At 33.8% G+C, this 26,389-nt stretch overlaps 3 protein-coding genes across 4 annotated transcripts in view; all 3 read right to left on the bottom strand.

Annotated features, from left to right (window-relative positions):
• The window catches only part of LOC143054955 (uncharacterized), a 244,707-nt gene extending 231,461 nt beyond the window's left edge, over positions 1-13,246 (bottom strand). The window contains exons 1-3 of one of the 2 annotated variants that reach the window (XM_076228051.1): positions 13,117-13,246; positions 11,874-12,206; positions 11,186-11,338 (exon numbers count right to left, since the gene is read on the bottom strand). In XM_076228051.1, coding sequence (XP_076084166.1) covers positions 11,186-11,338; positions 11,874-12,206; positions 13,117-13,194 — 564 coding nt within the window. In that variant the 5' untranslated portion in view covers positions 13,195-13,246. Of the gene's footprint in view, positions 1-10,586; positions 11,339-11,873; positions 12,207-13,116 lie in introns of those variants that run through there. The other variant, XM_076228050.1, reaches the window with a different exon arrangement.
• Positions 6,900-8,073, bottom strand: LOC143055155 (uncharacterized). The gene has a single exon (XM_076228296.1). The coding sequence runs from the start codon at positions 8,040-8,042 to the stop codon at positions 6,900-6,902; it is 1,143 nt and encodes a 380-aa protein (XP_076084411.1). The 5' UTR covers positions 8,043-8,073.
• Positions 8,154-10,402, bottom strand: LOC143055154 (uncharacterized). The gene is made up of 2 exons (XM_076228295.1): positions 10,397-10,402; positions 8,154-10,355 (listed from the first exon to the last, which is right to left on the bottom strand). Exons 1-2 carry the CDS (start codon positions 10,400-10,402, stop codon positions 8,154-8,156), a joined length of 2,208 nt encoding a protein of 735 aa, XP_076084410.1.
• Positions 13,247-26,389: the final 13,143 nt, after the last annotated feature.

The following is a 26,389-nucleotide window of genomic DNA, read 5'->3' as shown; positions in this document are numbered from 1 at the left end:
TTCACCCCGGCTATATCTGGTGTTAGGACGTACGGGCAACGCATCTTTCGGATACCTTGTTCTACCTGTGTAGCTGACCCCCAGCAAACAGAAAAATGGATACGCAGAGAACCAGAAATTTTGACCGAAACTGGAGAAACCAGATGTCTGATAACGGAACTACCGTTCAGACCAGAAATTCAACACAACATATGGATAACTGCCTATGTAAGTTTTGTGGAAAAACTGTGAACAATCAATTTCATTTTAGACAATGTAGAGCAAAAATGTCATTTTGTTATAAGCGCAGAAATTTTGGACATTTCGCCAGAATGTGTAATTTTCATAGACAACCGGACTTGAAAGTTGTCAAAGTTAAATCGAAATCAAAATTACGTCGCAACGCAGAAAGAATGAGACTATTCAAAGAACAGAAAGCTATGTCAATATTTCCCTGTGCGGAACTTACTACTATTGAACTGATGGATTTCTTTCCCGCCTTTAATTATGATAGAGAATTCATTGATAGCGTTACACTCAGGCACGACCGAGTGCATTCAGAGAGAGTGAAGTTTGAAATCAAAAGTGTTCATTACGAAAAGAAATTCAAAGAGCTGAAACAAGAGCATAACAGTGTAATTCGCAATTTAGAAAAATTTCAAAAACAAGGTGCAAATGATAAAAAAGAAATAGAAAAATTACAGGAACGCAATACGGATCTTAAAGCAGTTCATTCTCGGATATACGATCAAAGATGTAAAGCCATCGACCAGCAATATCAATTATAGCGCGACAAAGAATGTATGTTGAATCGAATCACAACACTAGAAGACGAACTGGACAATATTCGGAAAAATACAAGAGAAGATAATCATCCAAACCAAAACTATCGATACAGAGGACGCCACAATCACAGAAGAAACTTTCAGAACAATTTCAGATGAACATAATATTAAGACCCGGGTCGTGTCTTCAGAGGCCGCGGGAATATATGACCAGACAATTTGGACAGTGCAATGAAATAGTTTTTGAACAACATTTTAGTTATTCAATTGTTTTAATATATTTAGGTTTTGCATGTATTTAATTATTCTAGACTTTGTCGTAAATTTAGGCATAAGTGTTTTACACGGATTATGTGTCATAATCTTGGACAAAGGTCTTTTAAATGCATTTACTCTATTTATTTCATTATTCATTCTATGTGACAGTTTGGACTATAATTTTCAAATACGTGTCGGACACTAATTACTCTTTTAATCTATTGTTATTTCTAATTTGTCATCTGTTAATCTTCTTAATCCTTTAATTGATTGTGCTTATATATATTGTTATTAGATATAGGAAGATGTGGTGTGAGTGCCAATGAGACAACTCTCCATCCAAATAACAATTTAAAAATTAAACCATTATAGGTTAAAGTACGGCCTTCAACACAGAGCCTTGGCTCAAACCGATAGAGTTTTGGCTCTAATGTTTGTATGTTACATTACATTTAGTTGGGAGTTTGTTGTTCGGTCTTGCCGGACTGCTGAAATAAAAGTTTAAGGAGCGAATCTTCCTTCTTGATTTACATTCAGTCGAATAGCCATTTTACCCGGCTATGGTCTGCTGAAATAAAAGTTTAAGGAGCGAATCTTCCTTCTTGATTTACATTCAGTCGAATAGCCATTTTACCCGGCTATACTATCTCTACTGGGAGTCATTTTGTGTCATGTCACTCTAATGTTAATAGCCAGACTATCTCTACTGGGAGTCATTCTGTGTCATGTCACTCTAATGTTAATAGCCACACTTTCTCTACTGGGTCATTTTGTGTCATGTCACTCTAATGTTAATAGCCAGACTATCTCTACTAGGAGTCATTTTGTGTCATGTCACTCTAATGTTAATAGCCAGACTATTTCTACTGGGTCATTTTGTGTCATGTCACTCTAATGTTAATAGCCAGACTATCTCTACTGGATCATTTTGTGTCATGTCACTCTAATGTGAATAGCCAGACTATCTCTACTGGGAGTCATTTTGTGTCATGTCACTCTAACGTTAATAGCCAGACTATCTCTACTGGGAGTCATTTTGTGTCATGTCTTTCTAACGTTAATAGCCAGACTATCTCTACTGGGAGTCTTTTTGTGTCATGCCACTCTAATGTTAATAGTCAGATCAGAAACATATATACACATGTGTATATATGTTTCTGGTCAGATTATCTCTCCTGGGATTCATTTTGTGTCATGTCCCTCTATAAACGTTAAAAGTCAAGACTACTGTTATATTTTCCGCCCTCACCCCTTTAAGTGGGAAAACCTTGGTTATTTTGGGAATCACTGGAGCATAACTCGAAGCGAGCCCCCCTTTTAGGCAGTCGGTGGATCCGCCACTGCTTGTAAACTATGGCTATTTACATATATGTAGTATTACATGTGTATATTTTACTGTTGTTTGGAACGAGGACCACCACTGCACCAGCTGGGACCAGCATTTCAACCTGCACGTCTTATTTTAACATACTTTTTTGTGTATTCAAAACATATTGGATATATCTTCGAGTATGTTTGACAAAAACCGTCTATTTTTACCATTTTTCACTACAGGAAACATACTTTGACAGGCGGCGGGAAACTATCTACTATGTCTAATATACAACTCGTTTCAGGACTTGTTTCCGGAAATTTTTGTGATATGATTTTTTTTAAAGTAAGACAGGTTGCAGTCGTACTGGTTGATCCAGGGGAACGTACAGGGCGTACGCTACACTTTGATCGTCAAAACAGTTTCACATTGTTCTCAAGTTTTATATGATTATAAAAACGTCTGACGTCACAAAGGAAAAGTGATTGTTGTATTGTACGTCAATAGTCCAAGTGTCGCAGATTCCAAAATAGAGAAAAGGTCTGTTTCTATTCATCGGTAGTAGATAGATTTCGTTTTCTGAAATAACGCCGCCCTCTCGTTTGAAAAATCCTAGACCCGCCCTGAGTCTTGTATATTGACTGACTCCATAGTCTTATATGGTAAATATGACAAAAATGCTGCATAGAAACAATTTCGTAATGGGACATTCCATTTAATATATGAAAAGACGGGGGGATTATATCTTGTCAAAGACCCCTTAAGAAAAATTTCAGGCAAATTTCAATCTCTCACGTGCTTTGTTTTCATTGGCGGATCCAGGGGGGGTCCGGGGGTTGGAACCCCCCTTGTGTTGGCCGATCACAGCATTTGAATGGGAGCATATAGTTGGAACCCCCCCCTTTTATTCTGTTGGGACCCCCCCCCCCTTTTTACTCTGTGTTGGGAACCCCCCCCCCTTTTTAAAATGGTCGGATCCGCCACTGGTTTTAAACCCCTCAGATGCCAAATTGTGCCAGCATTTCCTCAATTTTACACATTAAGACAACAAAAGACCCATCAGAAACAAAAATGGGCACCCTACAGATATATTTTGAGCCAATCAGGCCTAAGAAATGGCTTTTGATATCCTCAGAAAAAAAAACATCCTCCCCTTTTGAGATACATGTATATTAAATGACTCTGAATTTTCCAATGTACTAGTGTCATAGAGTCATTTTATACCTACTTCACTAGCTGTGTTTGTTATAACTGTTTTCAGGTGAGTCAAGTATTTTATTTATTCAAAGTTAATATGTTTCTTTCATTATTTTATTCAATTGAATCGTGAAACCTCGTAAAGTTTCGTTTCCATTTTATTTAGTAAAGTTGAAGTTATATAGCTATAAGTTCTGCAAGTAAAGAAGTTAAGATCAAACTGTTGTTGCTCGATCAGTGTAAATAAATGTATATATGTTCAAAAAAAGGTTGGTTTATTCTTCACAAACTTTCTGTACTCAAGGGTATTTCTAAACGCGTTATAGAATTTAGTTTTACGCTCGCATGTTGGAAATGATAATTTTAACTTATCGCTTGTTCATACTTAATACGATTTAAGGTCAGTTCCGCAAGGGTAAGATGTTGATTATTTTAATAAACGCTTTATGCGTAATTTTCACATGTGTAGGTTAATTTGATAAGTAATTATTTACGGTAAACTATTCTTGTCGTTTAGCCCTATATCATATCACCTAACGAGTCATGATTTTTTTTTATAAAAGCAAGCATGTATATTTTAAAAGCTAGTTTCCCTATTTCACATGATTCTGTTTTCATATTCATAATATTTGAATATTCACGATTAGTATCGTAATGCTAGGTTTGTTTCGAGTTTGAATATTTCTCAACCAATGCTCATTGTCGGAATTGATTTTTTTGTGGTTAATAGGTTTTATGAAGTTTACGTTTTTACAAGCGCAATAAATGCTCTACCATGATAATAATTCGACAGATAAAAGTTTATACATGCTCATTGTTGAGATATTATGTATTCAATATTGTATGCTGTGAAGCACGTGCTTTATGCTCCGTTAGGTTCAAATATTAGGTCTCGCATTATGCTCATATATACACAGTCTATGGAAGAAACGAATCGACAAAAACTTTTTTTATATCACATAGCGATATTGTCTAATATCAATTGTAAATATGCAGACATTCCATGCGGGAAATGTTGTTTTCGGCAAAGAAAGAGTAAGAAAATATTAATTTTAAAACGTATTAATCAAATATAAACAACAATTGAGTCTAAATATACATTCAGAAGTTAGTTAGAAGCAAACGTTTCTGTCCGTGTAAAATTTGAAGTGCTGTGTTTTTCTTATATACATAAATATACAAATGCTATTATTTCTAATATCAATGCGATATTTTTAAAAAATCATAGCGGTCTTTTTCTTATATCAATATTAGTACTTATTAGTATTATTACTATTTGACTGCTGTACCCATATTTTGACAATTTTACCTATTATGTCTGTTTTGTTCACACATCGTTGTAAAAAATCATCCTACAACAGTTCACAAGCTGTATATGCCCGCGATTACGCGGGTGTGTTCTAGTATGACAGAATTTGCATGATGAGACTGTCATACACGTGAGAGGTTAAGCGCTATAAAACCAGGTTCAATCCAACATTTTCAATGAAATGCCAGTACCGATAGGGTTTTATAAACAATGTCGTAATCAAATAGCGAAGTATCAAAATTATTGTTCACATATATACAATATTTAGCAAGTTTTATAATGGACGCACCAAAATAACATATATCTGATATGCTCGCAACGCACGCATGGAAGGCTTTCTTTATTGAAAACAATAAAACTAACTTGTGACAGAGATGAATCATACTGTCCTCGTTCAGATTGATTCGACAATATCTGACCTGTACTTTTGAATCTCCTTTTTGTATACAAACTAGAACACACCCGCGTAAGCGCGGGCATATACAGCTTGTGAACTGTTGTAGGATGATTTTTTGTAAAAGATATTATGTATGGAGAATTTCATAAAAGGTATCAAAAGCCCTCTCCCTTTTTCCAAAGTCCGATATTTGTTTCCTTTCTGTTAAATTCAATTATTTTCGTGCTTCTGGCCTCAGACCACAATTATTCTTCTCCTTTGCTACAATGCTTCTTTTAGTAAAACTCAAATCAAATTGAACCGCTTCAAACATGAAATACATGTAACTGCTTATATATATAGACCATTATTAGTCTAATAAAATATGCTTATGGGACAACCCATCAGTGCCTTTTCTTTTGAGAGCCTTATTAACATACCAATGGTAGGATATGAATCATGTATAAATGACTAAGACCGACTTAGGCTAATTTGAGGGGTGGTCGGAGGGGTCCTGATCCCGAAATTCCGGGCTTAAAATCATAAAATCCCGAAATGCAGAATTTAAAGAAATTCATATCCCGAAATCCCGAAATAGAAAAACATATTCCCAGATTCCGTAAGGATCAATCCCCAAATCCCGAGCTTAAAAACACCCGATCCCGACGGCCCGAAAAAGGTCTAGCCTCCCTCTAATCTCTACCTTACTTTCATTTTTGCCAAATCACTAACTAAATTTCCCTTTCAACCATAAGTTTTTATGCCCCATTTATGAGCATTATGTTTTCTAGTCTGTGCATCCGTGCGTTCTTTCTTTCGTTCGGTCGTCCGTCCGTCCGTTTGTCCGTCTGTCCCGCTTCAGGTTAAAGCTTTTGGTCGAGGTAGTTTTAGATGAAGTTGAGCATGTTTTACTTATTAATATATATGCAAGTGGTATGACCCCTTAAATAGTAAACATTTCAAAGAAAACAGTAGACAGCATCAGGGACTTTACCCATATCCTCACTGTTTAATATCTTCTAGCATTCAGTCCATGTTAAGTTATGGGGAGAAAACTCTGCAATATGAAACCGAATACTAGATGATAGCAAACATATAGACAAGGGTTTGGGAGGGGGGGGTTACTTTTTTAAAAATACAAATAGCACCCAGCTTAGACTAGCAAAAGAATATCTTTTGAAATACCACCAATATGGAAAATGGTTAACACTATTGCCGAACCGTATTCTTACGGCCAACTACCGTAAACGTGGATATTGAAAGAATGACCATTCTACTATGGTCACATGTACATGTACTTCCGCTAGGTAAATTGACCAATGAGGCTATACCCATATCCTCACTGTTTAATATCTTCTAGCATTCAGTCCATGTTAAGTTATGGGGAGAAAACTCTGCAATTTACAAAATCATACGTGGTAAATCACATAAGAATTAGAAAATACTTCGCAATCACATAAATAATAACACTTTTATTCCCAATACTCAAAACAAAAATGTTTATGAATTTAAATCGTTTAATTGCCATCAATTACAAGACCAACATTAAGTTCAAAATATATAAGCATTAATTCTATAAATCATAGTTACACAACAAAATACAAATTGTATGAAATCCTTCAAATCACAATACTTAGGTGCAAACATATGTATTCTAGAACCTATTACCATTAAGATTGCCCTTTAAAAAACCCTTTTTAGCCCGGAAAAATCTGCCTTCTCTCTATATTGTAGTTCAATATTTTCGGCTTGGCTAACAGACGCCGCAAGATTCGAAGCCACAATTTCAGAATCAATCAGTGTATTTACACGACCATAATATTCCGCACTTGCTTTACCGAACCACCCAACGTGATTCATCACTTCGTCAACATTGCTAGCTGAGTCAGACAAAGCCATAGTAACAGTACAACCAGACCGGAAACTATGAGGCGTTTCCCCTTCATATATACCCAGAGTCGACAGATAGTATCGTAATCTCTCATATACCACAGAATAACTAACTGGTTTCTCCAACACCCTACCACTTTCTGAAACTACCCTAAACAAGTAGCCTTTTGTCAAATCCACATTACACGAGTGGGCAAATTGAACAAAATCCAACAATCCTTTTACCGGGCAAACTACATTGTCATCGCATCTCTTGATGACGAACGAGTTACTCCTACCCTTTTTACCCCGGAGAGTTTTACCAAACGTATGCTGGAAAACAAACCCTGAACCGTCTTTAAGAAACTTCACCTCTTGTGCAACAACTATAGAGAGATCACTTGCTCTATCGCCAGCAAAATACTGCAACTTAAACCAAGCTTGATCTCTGTAAAGGACAAATTTTTCCTTAAGCTTAGAACCGTCTTTTTGAAGTTCCCGAGAAATAAAAGCACTAATAGATCTAATCTTTGTCAAAAATATAGGCTTCGCTTGTTTGGGTAGAATATGCGCCTTAGCTTGTTCGACTTGCACCAATTTTAAATACTCTTTGATTACAGGTGAAACTGCCGGATTTCCTTTCCTTTCCACATCGCACCAAGTTCTACCCAACCCTTTATCATCAAATAAATTTACCAATTGGTTAATGATACCTTCTACTGTTGCCGAAGCTAATCGGTTGGGACAAGAACACTGAAACATACCCTTTAATCCCAAATATTGACAGTTTATATCATGGACAGTAGTTTTTCCAAACTTATCCTTCCAAACCAAAAAATTTCTTACATCATTTGGTCCACATGTAGCTAGCGAAGGCTTTTTCGGTGATTTTTCAAGAAAACAAAGAAAAGTTTCAAACAAACTGTTCTTTCTTTTATAGTCGGAAGAAGAAATCATCCGTTCATCCAAATCTGCTGTCCGGTCATTTATTGCTTGCCAGTCTATAATAATGTCAGCACCCTGCAACAAACCATTGGAATATTTACTATATATAAAACAGTAGATACTCTAGCTTCGTGAAAATAAGACCCTAAATGCAAACAATGACCACCTTAATCCCACTTTATCTAGAATAAAGCCACGTTTTGATGGCGTCTTGACTACACCTTTGTTACCCTTCATACCAAGACATACCGATTCCACGGAGTAGTATTTCAAAATTGGCCACCATATCGGTAAAGGTCGCATTTCGGGGACAATAATTGTACAAGAAATGCCCTGCTCTCGCAACAGACTCAATACTGGAAATACAAGTACGAAAGGTGGGTAAACATACGGATTTTGCTCACTCCTCAGGTTCTGTGAGAACAAATTAACTCCTGCAGAACATGGGGTAGGCCATGGAGTAAAATGTTTCAGTGGAACACCTGTAGATGACTTCATGACATTAGAATCCAAAGACATTAGGTCAACTGAATGTGGACCATACAAAGACTCTACCAGTAACCACGACTCATCACTTAACATTGAATCCGCGGTATTAGTTAATCTTGATGGGGCATCCGCTTCGTTTAAACAGGAAGGGACATATTTCAAATGTAAATCAATGTTATAAGTTGACACATGGCTAAATATTTCTTTCATGATGCAACTTAAAGCTCTAGACTTGCAACCTTGGTTTTCCCATGCCGCTATAACAGCCATGTTGTCTGTAAACAAATCAACTCTAGAATCTTGCAAAGAACTGTCTAAAGACTGTAACGACTTCAGGACAGCATCAGCCTCTTTCTCATGAATTGGTCTACAGTCATTTGTATCCCAATAGTCCCCCAATGTCATTGTACTCGCCTCAAGCTTCACTGAAGCGCCATACCTGAAACCAGAGGAATCAGTCGACAACTCAATCACCTTGTGAAATTCAGACCTCCATTTGGAATATCCAGTCCAAGTATCAAGAAAACGCCAATGCATTAGTTCATCCCTCAACGGTCCCAATACCTTAACCTTTCTACTGTTTTTAACGCAAGTAGATATTGCAGCATTCACTTCCCTACAAAACAACTTGCACCCTGGAACAGCCAATGTCAACGAAATACATTTACCACAAAATCTTTGCAGTGTCCTCAAGTCAACCTCATCCATTAAAAGTATAGATTTCCTCAAATCAATAAATTTCAACTTCTTATCTTCAGGAAGTATGTACGCCTGTTTAACAGAGTCAACTAAAAAACCAAGAAATTTCTTACATGTGCCAGGTATTAGTGAACATTTACTAAGAGACAGTGTATAACCTAGCCTTGTCAGCAACTGCAACACCATATAGGTTATTTTACTTGCTTCAAGTATAGCATCATCGCTATTCTTACTTCCACCTGTAACAACAAACCTATCATCGATATACAATGTATTTATGACGTCTAGCTGTCTTAAATAAGAGGTCACACAAATTCCTATCGATTGGTAGATAAACGGCGATGCTTTCCATCCAAACGGTAGAGTAGTATATGTCATATAAAAACCACCAAATTGAATACCAAAATATGTCTGAGATGATTCTTGCAAATTGACATGGTCATAGCCCGACTTTTCATCACATGTTATCATCAAAGCATTCTCTTGAACCAACCTATGAACATCTTTTAAATTCTCCAAATGAAAAGGTAAATCTTTGACCCATAAATTAAGATATCTTTCGTCATGGCATAACCGTGGTTTACTTGGTTCTACAGTTAATGGCATAATAACTTTAGGGGGTTGACATTCACCTACCCTTCCCAAAAGTTTGATGCACCCAGTTGAAATTCTCTCGCACAATTCTTTTGATATAAAAGTAGAGTAGTTTTTACAAATAGCTGCATTCTGAAAATAATTTCTAGGGGGTATTTCAGAGTCATAATTTCTTCCCTTAAAGTTTCCCTTGAAACGTCGAAAAAACTCTCCAACATCAACTCCATCTTCAAGCCACTTCACCACGTCTTGATGTGCATTTTCATCAAGAATAAGCCTCCATTCTGATACACAATTATGTAACTGTCCAGAGACAAATTTATCAGGGTCACGTAATTGTAAAGAGTCTATATCAAACAAAACATTATCATGATAGACCTCTTCCGCACGTGGACTGAGGTTTGTAAGTGAAGGAACTCTGCCTTTAAGTGTTAGCCATGCTGGTTTTCCCCTTACTGTTACATTCAAAGGATCAAATCCACTTTCTAACTCCCACTCTGGGATTTGTACAAAAGAATCGCCAATAGTTGTATCCGTAGTTCCCTGTAGATAACAAAGAAACTACTTTGATTTAAATGAAAAACCAGCATAAGTTACACTCAAAGGAAGAATTCCTTCACCTACAACCCGCGTGGAAAAACCACTAGGGGATCAGTGCCCCTTGGACTGTAGACAAAGAAATTCTCAAATTACCATACAGTAGCGTGTTGGTTTGAAAACCAAATAGCAAATAAATAGAATAAAAAACACTATGCAAAAATTTCTTCTACATTATTTTGTTTTATTACAAAAGATAAATAATTATCAACAAATTAAATTTTTATCCTTCATTTTCCTTTGGCCACTTTCATTTTTTCACAGTCTTTTATCTGATGTGTATTACTCTCACAAAAGTGACAAGCGCCTCTAGGACGGAATCCAAACCTAGCCCCCATGGGCCTTGTATTCCTGTAACCCCCGGCTGTAAAATTACCATACGGTTGCACACCTTGAGGTAGATAATTTGGCTGATACATGGAATACATAAGCGGGTTCTGGAATTGTGGGTACAAATTACTCAAAGGGGATTCTTCCCGCTTTGGAGCATTATCACTACCCTGAGCAGCGTTACCATCATTTTTGTTCTCCGATTGTTTCTCTTTCAAACATTTAGAAATAGCCTTCGTAATCGTATCAACGGCTTTCCCACCTAAAACTGATAGGCACAAACTAGAAATATCCAGTTTGGAGTAGTGCCTGTTTGCCTGCCTAGCCAGCTCTTCATAAACGTCCGCATCATCGTGATCTAATTTTTTGGAAAATTTTGCAAGTTCATCTAACGTTAAGAGAATTAGAGAATCGCTTGGATTCTGTTGCAAGCACAATGTCCTCACCTTGTCCTTCAGCTCTGTTATTATTTCAACTTTGGTCTTTTTTTCCAAGGAAGCTATCCTATCTTCTAAGGTATCACTAGCAGTAGACGAGTCAGGTTTTCTTTTCCCAGCCTTTGGTTGAGTGTCCATATCAGAAGTACTTTGTATTGGAGCCTATAAAAAATTCATGTAAAAAACATTTGAATAATGATAACATTATATTTCAATAAAAAAAAAAAAAAAAAAAAAAAAAAAAAAAAAAAAAAAAAAAAAAATATATATATTCTATTTCAAGCTCAAAACTTTCATTCATTTTATTCTAATAAAGTCAATATAATAGCATATGAGTTGGGTAGCTTTATTTATCACCTATGTTATTGTTATCTGTGTTAAAGTACACGTGACCTTTTTGTAGACTCATTCTTATTCAACCATTAAATTAATCTTAGTGTATTGATTAGTAATAAATTTCAGCTGTGTATTTCTAAAATATCATAAATACTATAGTTTTATATATAATAATGCTAATACATAAAGTGAAAATCTGGAAAACTATTACGAAGCATCGTATATATCTAATTTTTTTTTTTTTTTTTTTTTTTTTTTTTTTCAAAATGTAAATAAACACGAATGATTAACCCGAGGAGATAAAAAGCAAGTAAAAAATCGCGCTGGGGAATATTAAATATAGAAAAAATAAATAACTCACAGAGTCTCCTTCCGAAACCTGCAGATCTTGACCCTTCGGCTGTCCAAACTCATTTGCATATATAATCAGTGAGTGGAGGATCCACCTGGCCTCACCCACATCGTCATCACTTCTCCCAGACAACTGGCAAATTTCATCCAAGTCTTCCCCAGTAAGCACCTTTACATGTTGCGCTATCTCCTCCATGTTCAAATTTTCAGTTTTCAGTTCTTTATTCATTCTAGCTAATCCTTTTAATGATTCCGGCTGTCCTGGTCTTATACGTTTGATTACTGGAACTAGTTTCATTCCCTTTAAACTATATCGCTTCTTTAGGACTGGTGGCAACACCATCTAAAAATAAACAACCAAAAGAATTTATATAGTAGTTATCTTCATTTTATTAACATTGCATACAGCTAATTTCACAATGCCTGCAGAGCAAAACCCTGGTTGGCATGCTTGCTTTTTTGAAAAACGTTAACTCAAGTTTTGTAATTAAGATTTAAATCTTCAAACAATATATATAGTAAATATACTATATTTAAACTTGATAAGAAGTTATTCAAATAACTATATATTATATAATATACCAACAAAGCAAGCAACCAACCAAAGTCCCGCCCTACACGCATCAAGAAACCAGCTCTAATATTGATTAATCAAACACGCACAACTGAAGAAATCAAGCAGACCGCGTAAATAGAAAATAGAACGATTAACAAATTGAACTAGATATAAACCAAACGGTTTTCGTAAAATGAAAAACTACTTCTTTTCATATTTCTGTTCAAAAGTAGAGCCATGCTACATTATAAAATCTTATTTAATCCATTAAATAACACGCAAGATTACTTGAATTATGCAGCATTAAATGTATTCTTATTATAACATAATAAAGTACCAACATATTACCATGTTTTATTCTGTTCACATATTCGCATGCTTCCCACGTGCAACCCGAGCGGTCAAACGTGGTCCTATCTAATTTTCTACATTCTAACATTTATTCTCTAAATTCTGAAAAAACCGCCACGTACTCTTTCATTATATTATAATAAAATAACACCAATATAAAAAATATATAGCCACCAAGGCTCCTGACCACCAAGGTCAAAATATCTCATATTAGCCACCTAGGCTTTTGACCACCAAGGTCTAATAAATCTCATTAATAGCCACCAAGGCTTATGACCACCAAGGTCTGTGCCACCTAGGCATTTTTTTTTTTTTTTTTTTTTTAATAATAAAAAAGATTTGTTACCTTTGTAAGTGTCAGTACGGCTGCCGTTCTCCAGTAGACACGTCTTTCTACCTTCGGGGATATTGAAAGAATGACCATTCTACTATGGTCACATGTACATGTACTTCCGCTAGGTAAATTGACCAATGAGGCTATCTATACTAACATAGAAAGTCCCTGACAGAATACAGAGAGTCTCTATATATTAAAGTAGTATAATCGTAGTTTACTTGAGATAAACGGCGAAAATAATTCTCCTCTCTAAGAGGTATAATTGTGGTTCTTGCGATCTAAACACCATGACATGAAACGCGAAAAATATTTGTCCTCTCTAAAGAGGTATAATAGTTGTGATTCTTGCGATCTAAACACCATGATATGGAAAACGCTCTGAATGGCTTATTTATTTTTCATTTTTGTTATCTATCATACGATTGGTTGAACTTGTGTCACATGTTTTACTTATTTTAATATATACGCAACTGGTATGACCCCTTAGATAGTAAACGTTAACATTTCAAATAAAACAGTAGACAGAATACAGAGAGTCTCTATATATTGAAGTAGTATAATCGTAGTTTACATGTAGATAAACGCAAAAAATAATTGTCCTCTATAAGGAGGTATAATAGTTGTGATTCTTGCGATCTAAACACCATGATATTGAGAACGCTCTGATTGGCTTCTTTTTTTTCCATTTTTGTTATCAATCATTTGTGCATGGTTTAAACCGGAAGTCTATCTATGACAGTCACTAAAATTCAGTCTGATGACGGAATCAATATCCGGACTCCGTTTTTGTCGTTTTTCTCCAAAAAATAACTCAATCTGAATAATCATAAGAATTGATGACAAATGCGACTATGCATGTTACCTATAGAACACAGAGGCATGATGATTAATTTATCGTGGAAGGAAGAGAAGCGACACACAAAATGAGGTCTTCTCGTTTAATAGTATAGATTAGACCGTTGGTTTTCCTGTCTGAATGGTTTAACACTAGTAATGTTTTTGTTCCTATATAGCGTGGTGTTCGCTGTGAGCCAAGGCTCCGTGTTTAATGCCCTACTTTGATCTATGATGGTTTACTTGAAACAAATCATTACTTTTATGGAAAGTTGTCTCATTCGAACTCATGCATCATCTTCTTATGTTTATAAATCTTTAAAATTTCCCCTTATAAACAACTGCTTTCCAGTCCTCCAAAAACTTCATTTGGGTGCTGAATCTTTTGTGAAGTGAAATATCAACTAGCACAATTCTAAAGCTTTAACGGTAACGACAGTTATGATGGTTCAAGAACGATTACGTCAATAAAATGACCAAATAAACAGCACTGAACGATCTAAATTGATTAATAAAGAAAAGATACGGATTGTTATTTTGCACTAAGAAATGTTCGCGTATTTATACGATCGGTTTCTAGTCAAAAACGAAAGTCAAATCTCTGTGGCAACAATACATCGGAATGCCCTCACGGTCATCGCGATGTAAAAGAGCGTCCTTGTGGCGAGCTGATTATGTTCATAGAGATATCGATTTACCAACAGGAAAAGTCTTTGATATCCAAAAAGAACTGTTTTCCTTGTCAATATTTTTTTTCTATGTTAATAATAAACACATTTTCTGTTTGACAAGATTTTTGATTTTCGTTGTATCTGGAGTTGTTCAATTTATAGTCTGAGGCTACTCAGATGGTATTTTGAAAGTTCGGAAAATAAGCATTAATTTTGTACATTTTAATTTGTATGGAATATTTATTTTACCATTTGAATATTCATTGTTATTTGGAGCTGTATTGGATTGGATTGTTTGAATGAATGTTTTTTTTTTAAATCTTTTTAGTAATGACATTTTTGTCTATTTCGATATTACCCATGTAGAAAGGCTATAGCAGTGTGAACAATAAAACTAACTTGTGACAGAGATGAATCATACTGTCCTCGTTCAGATTGATTCGACAATATCTGACCTGTACTTTTGAATCTCCTTTTTGTATACAAACTAGAACACACCCGCGTAAGCGCGGGCATATACAGCTTGTGAACTGTTGTAGGATGATTTTTTGTAAAAGATATTATGTATGGAGAATTTCATAAAAGGTATCAAAAGCCCTCTCCCTTTTTCCAAAGTCCGATATTTGTTTCCTTTCTGTTAAATTCAATTATTTTCGTGCTTCTGGCCTCAGACCACAATTATTCTTCTCCTTTGCTACAATGCTTCTTTTAGTAAAACTCAAATCAAATTGAACCGCTTCAAACATGAAATACATGTAACTGCTTATATATATAGACCATTATTAGTCTAATAAAATATGCTTATAGGACAACCCATCAGTGCCTTTTCTTTTGAGAGCCTTATTAACATACCAATGGTAGGATATGAATCATGTATAAATGACTAAGACCGACTTAGGCTAATTTGAGGGGTGGTCGGAGGGGTCCTGATCCCGAAATTCCGGGCTTAAAATCATAAAATCCCGAAATGCAGAATTTAAAGAAATTCATATCCCGAAATCCCGAAATAGAAAAACATATTCCCAGATTCCGTAAGGATCAATCCCCAAATCCCGAGCTTAAAAACACCCGATCCCGACGGCCCGAAAAAGGTCTAGCCTCCCTCTAATCTCTACCTTACTTTCATTTTTGCCAAATCACTAACTAATGTGACCTCAATGGTAGATTCAGCCGTTTTCAAAAGGGGGTTAACCCAGGTCAAAAGGGGGGTCCAACCATATGTACCCATTCAAATGCATTGATCGGCCAAAAAAAGGGAGTTTCCAACCGCCGGAACCACCCCCACTTTTGGATCCACCACTGGACCTATATTAGAATCTAATAGGTCGGTAGACTATTTACAACCGCATTTAAATTCCGCAATTAAATCATTACTTGAGATTCACCTCAATCGAGCTTATACATGAAACTCACGTGAAAATTTTCATGTGAATTTCACAAGAATTGAGATTCACGTGAAATTGATGTGAAATTTTTCACATGAATTTCACGTGAAATTTACAACAACAAAGTTTGATGTTTTTCATGATTTTAATTAAATTTGAAAATGTATATGTTATTTGAATTTCTCTATTTTAAATATTCATAAATTCATAAAAAAAAATTTATGTGCTTTTCATGTGAGTTTCACATGAGAATCACGTGAAACTCACAAAAACTGTTTTCACGTGAGTTTCACGTATAAGCTCGTTTGAGGTGAAATTAATGTGAATTTCACGTGAGATTCACATGAATTTAAATTCACGTGAAATTGATGTGAGTGAAATTTGCCTGTGTAGGTGATTTTGGCTTAGCAAATAATTGAATTCATCTCAATTGCATTCCACTAAATTTGCTACGTGACATTTATTGAATGTGTACATCTACAAATGATAAATCGTGCATTATGATGCATTTATTCAACAATTCAATTTTCTTGTTTAAATACACCTTGCTTGTTATTAAATGAAATAATTCATGGAAATTATACAACAGACGTATGTCGTGTAAAATATCACCCTGTTTGAAGAAAATAGTCATTACTTTATACCAAGAAATCTGCCTTTCTTCGTACAAATGCTAACATTCTTCTGAAATTTCCCACAATGCAACTCGTTGATATAAGACAATATCGCTCGTTGATATAAGAAAATGTTTTATCGCATCGCTTCTTCCATAGACTGATACATTTAAGAGTTAGTCCGCATCTTGCTCATATATTCGAATGCTAAATAAGCTTTTATTTATAATAATATTGTAAGCATACGTGTTCGTCAGTTTAAATGCATATGCTCATGCATTTACGTAAAGTTTGTATACTATAGATATTATTTGATCATTTATATTGGAAAATTATATGAATTATATGTTTCTTTTATTTGCATTATATGCTATTATATTGTTATTAATTATTAGACTTTCTCATGCGCTTTTGAAGATAAAAGATCTAATACCTACTTCACTGTTTTTGTTATAACTATTTTCAGGCTCTTACTCATCTCCCTAAGTCCGTAAGGTGTGCTGGATGTAATTATTTTTCAGAAATGCAAAAAAAATAAATAATTCAAGCAATTAGAAGAAAACAAAAAATAAGGGATTTTTAAATAAGGAGGAGGGCATAAAAAATGTCCTGTCTATAAGTTCAATGACACTCTGGAAGGCGTCTGCTACTAAAAATAGTACTCTAGAAAGATGCTAATTTTCCGTCTTTACTACGCATACTATGTCATGTCAATGTTGTTTACTTTTTTAAATATTTTTTTTAATGAACAATGTTTAACTATACCTCAGAAAAAGACGAATGATTTGTGCCTAAAGTGTTAATTGTTGTTTTAGTGTAGGTGTTGTCATCCAGAGGACATAAATCAATAAAACAGAGGCGAAAGATACCAGAGGGACATTCAAACTCATAAACAGAAAACAAACTGACAAATCCACGGCTAAAAAAGAAAAAGACAAACAGACAAATAATAGTAAACAAAAAACAACATAGAAAACTAAAGACTGAGCAACCCCATAAAATTGAGGTTGAAATCAGGTGTTTCCGAAGGGTAAACAGATCCTGCTCCACATTTGGCATCCGTCATGTAGCTCATGTTAGTACACATCTGGTAATAAGTCTAATTCGGTAGGTCACATTCAGAAAAATAATTTATATCTAGGCCACATGACTGGATCCTTCAAATGTTATAATCAATGGTACGTTTGCGTGTCCAATGAAAAAGGAAGTTATGTTTAATTCTTGTTAGGTGGTCCTTTAAATAGGTTTAACTTTGACAGTAATGTACGCTACCTTTTGAAAGAGTACTGATACCTAGGTTCGTTACGCAACGGTTCATGTGAGCCTTTTGTATGACTGGTTCGACCCAAAGCAAGGGTTCGTGTGAGCCTTTTGTACGATTGGTTCGATCCAAAGTAAGGGTTCGTGTGAGTCTTTTGTACGATTGGTTCGACCCAAAGCAAGGGTTTGTGTGAGCCTTTTGTACGATTAGTTCGATCCAAAGCAAGGATTCGTGTGAGCCTTTTGTACGATTTGTAAGATCCAAAGCAAGGGTTCATGTGAGCCTTTTGTACGATTGGTTTGATCCAAAGCAAGGGTTCGTATGAGCCTTTTGTACGATTTGTAAGATCCAAAGCAAGGGTTCATGTGAGCTTATTTTACGATTGGTTTGATCCAAATCAAGGGTTCGTGTGAGCCTTTTGTACGATTTGTTAGATCCAAAGCAAGGGTTCATGTTAGCCTTTTGTACGATTTGTTCGATCCAAAGCAATTGTTCTTGTGAGCCTTTTGTACGATTTTTTAGATTCAAAGCAAGTGCTAATTTGCTACGACATCTTAATTCCTGTCTGTCAGGTCAAAGAGTATAATTAAAATATAAAAAGAAATACAAATATGCAGGTTTTCGTACATGAACTTAATTTGCTTGCTTTTTATGTGGAGTGGTACTGATAATTTGTCATCAAAGGCCAAATAAATTAAACGTTTATATCAAACTTATAGCTCTGGTTTTATAAAAGTTGAAACCATTCATATCATATATAAACATATACCATAAACATTATGTTCAGCATTCATATGTATGTAATAGTTGCCGCTGTACTACATTAAGCGCCCATCTATCTATTTGCAGGTGTCGGAATTTCGAAAATTGAAAATTCTTTTCAAATTAAAATTTATATCAGCGATAAACTTAATAAAAATGTTCGCGCTTGTTGCAAAACAACCACACCCCACTTTTAAAGTTAAATGGTTGCTCCCTTATAGACAACGTTTGGACTGGTTATCATGTACGTACATGTAGCTCCATTATGGGTCCTAGATCAACCACCGTTTTTAAATAGTAAATAAAAGGAAAGGGATTTTTATGTTATAAGGGATATTTTTGTTCCGTTTTGCATTTTGTTATTTGAACAGTTTTAAATTATCGTACGACAATCGACTTTTAGCAAACTAAAAGAACACAGGTACATCCAGTCAGAAAGGGTCGTGTAAAGAGAAGGCACAGTGTCAGCTGCATGATGGGTTTTTCCATATTTGGCCGTACACCAATGTTGCTCTCGAAAAACCAGTACAATGTAAAACGCTGAATTTTAAGTAAAGAATTCAACAACGGAACGCTGAAAACTGAAATTGAAAGTCAAGAAAAATAAGAACCGAAAACAATTGAAGAGGTGTTTGGTCAAAGTGAAGTTAAAACATATCAAAATCCATCTATAAGGGCTACTTTGTCCGAGGGAGTTGAATCCTAAGTTTCTTCGTAATTTGTACGTAAACAACCTATTTTAAATTATCGATTTTTTTTTTGCCAGTGACGCATATTTCATGAATGTTCCGAAATAAATTAGCAATAAATACAACAGGGAGAGAGTGTGCATAATGAAGACATAACCTTGCAATCAGTTTCATGAATTGAGGTCTGGAGCTGGCGTATGGCAGTAACTGCTAGCTTTATATATAGTAGTTCTTTGTTAATTTATTAGGTCTTTCCACCTTTCCTGGTGGATTTGTTCTGATTATTATTATTTTTTTTTTTTCTTCCGCCTAATTTTTTTCTGGCGGTGTAAAAATGTTTCACAAGATGTCGCTTACTTTTTTGGTATATGATATCATACAGTCTATACGCATTTGAAACTGACCCTGTTTAACCGAACACTTTTCTTTGTAAGAGTTATCTCCCAAAACACTGTTTTTCTTGTTATCAGATCTCCTCCGCAACCGTAAAAGAAAGAGACAAATTTATTTTTTCCAAATTGCTCGTTATATCCTCAGGATGTTAGTTTTTATTTTGACCGAAGCTTTACGAAGACTCCATATGAGAGTTATTTCCCCTTTTATATTGAAATAAATGAAATAAATTTGCAACTGGAAAACCATAAGTGATAGAGGCCTAGGGTCTTTTGATTTGAGGCCCTTGGTCAAAAAGTATGAAAATGAGGTCAAGGTCATAGGTCAAGGTCATGTTCATTTTTTTGATTTTGGCTTGTTATCTCTTATTTTCAGAAATCATACCAGATATCGACAAAATATTTTCAGACAATTGTTAGTTGCGACATGTCGTAACATGTAAATTTTACTTAAAAGGGTACGTAACATTTAATGCGAGTTTTGCCCCCTTTTATATCTAATATTAGTTGTATGGTAATATAACTCATCAACGAGGGTTTGGATGGGGTTAAATGATTAGAGAATAATGCCCTTAAAAAATGAAAATTAGAGAATAACGGGCAAAAAAAATAAAGATTAGAGAAATGCGTGGTCTAAAAATATAATGAATATTGAATGATTAATAAAAGAAAACGCTGAAAATTAACTGTTAACAGAATTTTCCCTTCTTAAAATTTAAAGAAATTATCAAAATTATCATTGTAAAAATATGATAAAAGTGAAAACAAACTTGGTAAACCTTTTTTGGTTTCGTGATAACAGACTATAGGATTCAGTCAATGTGAACTGGTTTCCGATACTTCTACTGGACTTTTAATTTAGTGGCGGATCCAGAGGGGATGTAGAGGGCGTACGCCCCCCCCCCCCCGACTTTTGCTTGGACTTTTTTTTTTTTTAAATGATTAATCAGACTAGACTTCGTGAACATGGTCACTGGTATTAAAGAGATAATCGTAACTGCAATTACGATTATCCCAATATGGCGACGGCAGATATAGGTAAAAGTCTACAGTCATTTTTCTCAAATGTAACATGTTTTTGTCACTAGTTACTCAGCTGCAAGGTTTTTCTATACCATTACATCATATTTGAATCGTAACGGTGCACTGGAAATTTCTAAGCGCTTTGAAAATTGCCGTTGAAAAATTCGGGATGATAATCGTAACTCGGAAAAAAGATAATCGTAATTATGGTAGTAAAAAATGCTAAGATAATCGTAACTAGATAGTGTTTTATTGATATTGACACTAAAACATGTATCTGATAGCACATGATGAAATTATGGTGATGAATTAATCACGTTTCAACATCTTATAACATATCTTTTTTGTGCATATATTATTAATGGTTCTAATGAAAACCGCTACATACTATTATATCATAAAATTGGAAGGGTGAACAAGCTTCAAGAAATTTGGATATCGGAAAAACACGAACTATGTTAAAATACAGAAAACTCCACACAACTAGGAATGTCACAAAATATTGGAATGAGCGAAGAGGCAATTTTGAAGGAAGTTATGATATATGGCAATACTTGTCAGGGGAAACGCATGTGTCACCCTACATCAGATTTGTGATTAATAAAATTGAGAATGGAAATGGGGAATGTTTCAAAGAGACAACAACACGACCATAGAAAAAACAACAGCAGAAGGTGGCCAACAGGTCTTCAATGTCGCGATAAATTCCCGCACCCGGAGGCGTCCTTCAGCTGGCCCTAAGACTGTTAAAGAACATTGATTTATCCTGAATAAAAACATAGTAAATATAGTAAATATTGTTTTAAATCATTTAATGCAGGTGGCTATATGTGCTATTTCTTCCCCCGGGAAGCGACTGCTGGTTCAATTCGAGCCCATACTCTTTATGCCATAATGAAGTAGGAAAGACGTTTAGTATTCGCCAGAAACAGTTTGACGAGAAATTAAGAACAACAGTTTTGCACTTTTGGGATATGGGATAATACTAATCCCCCTCCATTTTCTCCCAAAAAAACCCACCTTAAACGCACACATAACATTGAAAATTTGAAAACAATTAGAATATCTACTTACCACAATACCTGACCCGACAGCTGCTTCATTGTCAATATCTTGAACAGGTACATGTATATATTAAAAGGTTATGCATATTGTTGTCTGTTATAAGGGCATTTTTCAATTAAAGTGTGAATTTCATACCTAATAAAAATGAAAAATCAACTTGTCGAAATTTTTATTTCTAGAGTTATCTTGAATACCTCTATTGTAGACCTGTTTGTAAATAAAAAGTGCAATCTTAAATACTCTTTGAAATGATATCATTTTCATAATGTATGAACTGTTTCGTAGGGGACATTTGTCCACTACGAAACTGCTTTTAAACGCACATCTTATTGCATTTAAATGTCTCCTATAGACATTCCAGTTTGTTTTAATTTATAAACTAGAAAGATCTCATTTTTTTCTGAATGTGAGAATCATTTTTTATCGATAAATATTAGACAGTACTTCACATATGAACGTACAACGTATATTACGTAGTGGACATTTTGATGAGTGTCGTAGTGGACACAACCGTTTCGATCGTAGTGGACAAAAAGTTTCGTAGTTGACATCAACCCTATTCTATGTTGATAACATACTGACAATTACATGAAACTAACCCTTGTTATTTGTTTTGAACGAATAGAATTGAAAAAATAAAAATCTCCAATACTTGTTTCGTAGGTGACCGTTTTGTGGTGGACATATTTACATGTTGGTTTTTTTCCACAATCTCTATATTGCAATAGTAACAAGAATGATTATATTCATCAAAACACGTACAAAGCTGTATTATAATTTTAAAACCAGATACTGAAGGAGATTTGAACCGTTTCGAAGTGATCACTCTGGTCCATTTGATGTGCTCTTTAAAACATCATTTCGTTTGTAAGACCCTTATGTTGATATCTCTTGCAAACATTGAGCATGGGTGTTGAATAGGGCGTCTAGAGAAATGCCATTTTGGTTATTTTGAATCATTCAGGAATCAATAGCTTATTAGTCCCTCTAAAATAGTATGTTTCTTTGCTTAAAAAATGTTAAATCTAATTCCATGTACTGACTGCACAAAAAATTACTTGTAAAGATCAAACACATTTTTTTTAAAAGTGGCTGGGACAAGAAATAACGGTTTTGTAGAAAAACGCAAATAAATCGAGAGATATATAAGTAAATTTGTCTTAGATATTTACTTGTAAGTTTCTTTTTTTTTTTTTTTTTTTTTTTTTTTTTTTTTTTTTTTTTTTTTTTTTTTTTTTTTTAAATGTTAAAATATTTTATTTGAATTTTACATTTGTTAGAGATACATGAAGTACCGGTACCTTATCCCGGCCTCGTTAACGTTAGTATATAGCATTTTATTGATAAGTTAGTACTTGTTAGTGCACAATATGTATATATAGTAATAATGACATGTATGTAACTGAATAGAAATATGATAACAAGATGTATAATAAATTCTAATTTATGAAATTAATTTAATTTTTTCTGCAACCAGATTATGGAATTTTTCATATTTGCCTTCTTTATTTATCAATATTTCGTGATATTGAAGAAATTCTTTTTTGAAAATTTCAAACATATTAATTTGTTTTGTTTTTTGTTCGGATGTATAGTATCCTTTGTATACAGTAAAAATAATAATTGTAATTAGATCATTTATACTGTAGTAACTTGTATCGTTTATTTTGTATCCGTACAAAAGTGATTTAATTGATATGATGTGATGTCCTATTTTAAGTTTATCAAGCAAAAGTTTTATTTTATCCCAAAATGATTTCAGAAATTTGCATGTTAAAAAGTAGTGCTCATAATCTTCGATGACATCACAAATATTACATAGCGGAGTTTTAGTTATTTTCCAAGAGAAAAGTAATTGTTTGGTTGGTAAAATGTAGTGCAGAAATTTCCATCTTAACATTTTGAATTTATTATCTTGTATATAATAAAAGATATAATTTAGCATTTGTTGTCTTTTGTTTGTGTTGTTTTCCAAGATAAATATGTTGTCCCATTTTTGAAATCCTATTGGTTTTTCATAATATCTATTTAAGAGGGAGATGTAAATGTCTTTGGAGGAAATGTTTTTAAGTGATACCATTTTTCCTTTTTTATCTTTAAATTTATATTCGGAGTCAGTGGCAACTTTTGTTTTTAATGATTCTTCTTTAGTTAGCTCTTGTAACCACTGTTTTGGTATTGCTTTCATTAATTTAGAATATTCTGAAAACCAGTTAGCATGACAGGAAAGTTTATCTAAGATCATGTTTTGATTAAATTTTCCTTTATTATCAATAATGTCATTTAAAAAAAGAATTTTGCTGTTTATCCAGTTTTTGAAGATGAGACATTTACCGTTTAATTTGATATTTTTATTGCCCCATATAAGCTGCTGTCTTATTTGTTTATATGATAGATGATCCAATTCCTTTTCAGATTTTGTATTTATCCATGATTTGATTATTCTTAAGTAAAATTGTGGAATTAGTTCTTTCAGTTTATAGACCAAATTAATATTGTTGAAATTCATTTTAAATATAAGGAATTCTTGTCCAAATTTATCAAAATAAAATCTTGGTAATACTTTCCAATTGGGTGATAGATCTTCGTTTTCGATGAGTTTTTTTACCCAACTAATATTTATCGCTTCTAGATATTTATCTATGTTTATCATTTTAAGCCCGCCAGCATGGTAATTTTTACTTATTATATCCCTTTTAACCTTTTCAGATTTATTATTCCATATAAAACTGTATATTATTTTTTTAAATTTTGCTAGGTATTCGTTATCAATTTCGGTTACAGATGCAACATAAGTAATATTCGGTAAGATTAATGATTTAACAAGAGTTATCTTACCTAACATAGTTAAATTTCTTTTATTCCAATCTTTAATTATTTTTTCAGATTTTTCGTATTGTCGTTGCAAGTTTAATTTTTTACACTCATTTTTATTAAGTCCAAAGTATATTCCTAAAACTTTTATAGGTTTTTGTGTAAAATTAATGTTTTCAACTTTATCTTTGCAGGCTTTTAAATTGCCGAGCCATATTCCTTCTGTTTTATTTCGGTTAAGCTTTAGGCCTGAAAGTGATCCAAAAATTTCTATAATATTCAGAGTTAATGACACTTCTTGTTTTGAATTTAAAAATAAAGTGGTGTCGTCTGCAAGCTGGCTTAATTTTAATGTATGGGTTATATTATCTAGTTTAATTTGAAAGCCTTTAAAATTTTTATTTTGTCTTAATCTACTAGCTAAAATTTCAACAGCAATTACGAAAATTATAGAACTCGCGGGACACCCTTGACGGATACCTCGCTCAATGTTGAAGGGTCTTGAAATCCAGCCATTATTTAATATGCAACCCTTTATATCTGTGTATAAAGTATTTATCCACCTCAAAAGAGATTCCTGGAAGCCAAATTTCTTTAAAGAACAATACATAAATTCCCATTCTAGCGAGTCAAATGCCTTTGTGAAGTCTAAAAATAAGATAGCTCCATCTACATTGAATTTTTCCGAATAATCTATAATATCCTGGATTTGTCTAATATTAAATCCTATATATCTGTTTTTTACATAACCGTTTTGATCACTATGAATGATTTTATGCAATATTGGTTTCAGTCTTTGTGCAAGAGAGTATGCTATAATTTTGGTATCTACATTTAGTAAGGTAATTGGTCTATAATTATCTAAATTTAATGGGTCATTTTTCTTGTATATAAGGGTAATCAATCCAAGTTTCTGAGAATTTGTTAATTCTTTTTTTTCATAGCAATTATTAAAAACATCTACAGCAAAGGTTTGTAAATTTGACCAGAAAGCTCTATAAAATTCAATTGAGAGACCATCGATACCTGGTGTTTTATTAAGTTTCATTTTAAAAACAGATTGTGTACATTCCTCTATTGTCAGGTTGCCGTCAATTTCATTACCTTCTTTTGTACTTAATTTGTAATTTATTTTAGTTTTTTCAATATAATTTTCAATTTCTGTTAGATCAGGATTAGTTGACTTATATAAATTGACATAATAATTTCTCCCCGTTTCTAATATTTTGCCTTGATCTTCTGTTAATTCTCCTTTACTGTCTCTTATAGCAGTAATGTTTTTCCTTGTTTGTCTTGATTTTTCTAATCCCAAAAAATATTTTGTATTTTTTTCGCCCTCTTCTATCCATTTAACTCGTGATCTTATTTGTGCCCCTTTTATTTTATCTGAATATAAAGTTTGTAGTGTTTCTTCTGTTTTATTTATTGAATCTATTATATTTGGCAAATTATTATTTTTTTCATCAATGTAGTTATCGTGAATTTCATTCAAAAGTTAAAGTTCTTGTTCTAGTTTTGTAATTTCATCTCTTTTATGTTTAGCTTTTATTTTACAATGTTCTATAGTTTTCTCTCTAACTTCTATTTTAAAAAGATCCCACACGATTGCTAGACTTTTTTTATTTCTTAATTTTTCATATTTATCTATCAAAGTATTTATTTTTAGTTTGTATGATTCGTCGTTAAGGATATTATTGTTTAATTTGAAGTATCCCTTTCCTTTGTTCCCTTGACAATGATTAATTTTAAGTGAAATCGCTAAGTGATCTGTA

The sequence above is a fragment of the Mytilus galloprovincialis genome, chromosome 12 (assembly GCF_965363235.1).
Source record: "Mytilus galloprovincialis chromosome 12, xbMytGall1.hap1.1, whole genome shotgun sequence".
NCBI lineage: Eukaryota > Metazoa > Mollusca > Bivalvia > Mytilida > Mytilidae > Mytilus > Mytilus galloprovincialis.
Note: the sequence above shows the minus strand (reverse complement) of the source record. Positions and strands in the feature narration are given on the sequence as shown.

What these genes read in the sequence shown, in the direction of transcription:
- LOC143055155 (XM_076228296.1), bottom strand. Translation starts at nt 8,042, where the DNA reads ATGATTTCTTCTTCCGACTATAAAAGAAAGAACAGTTTGTTTGAAACT.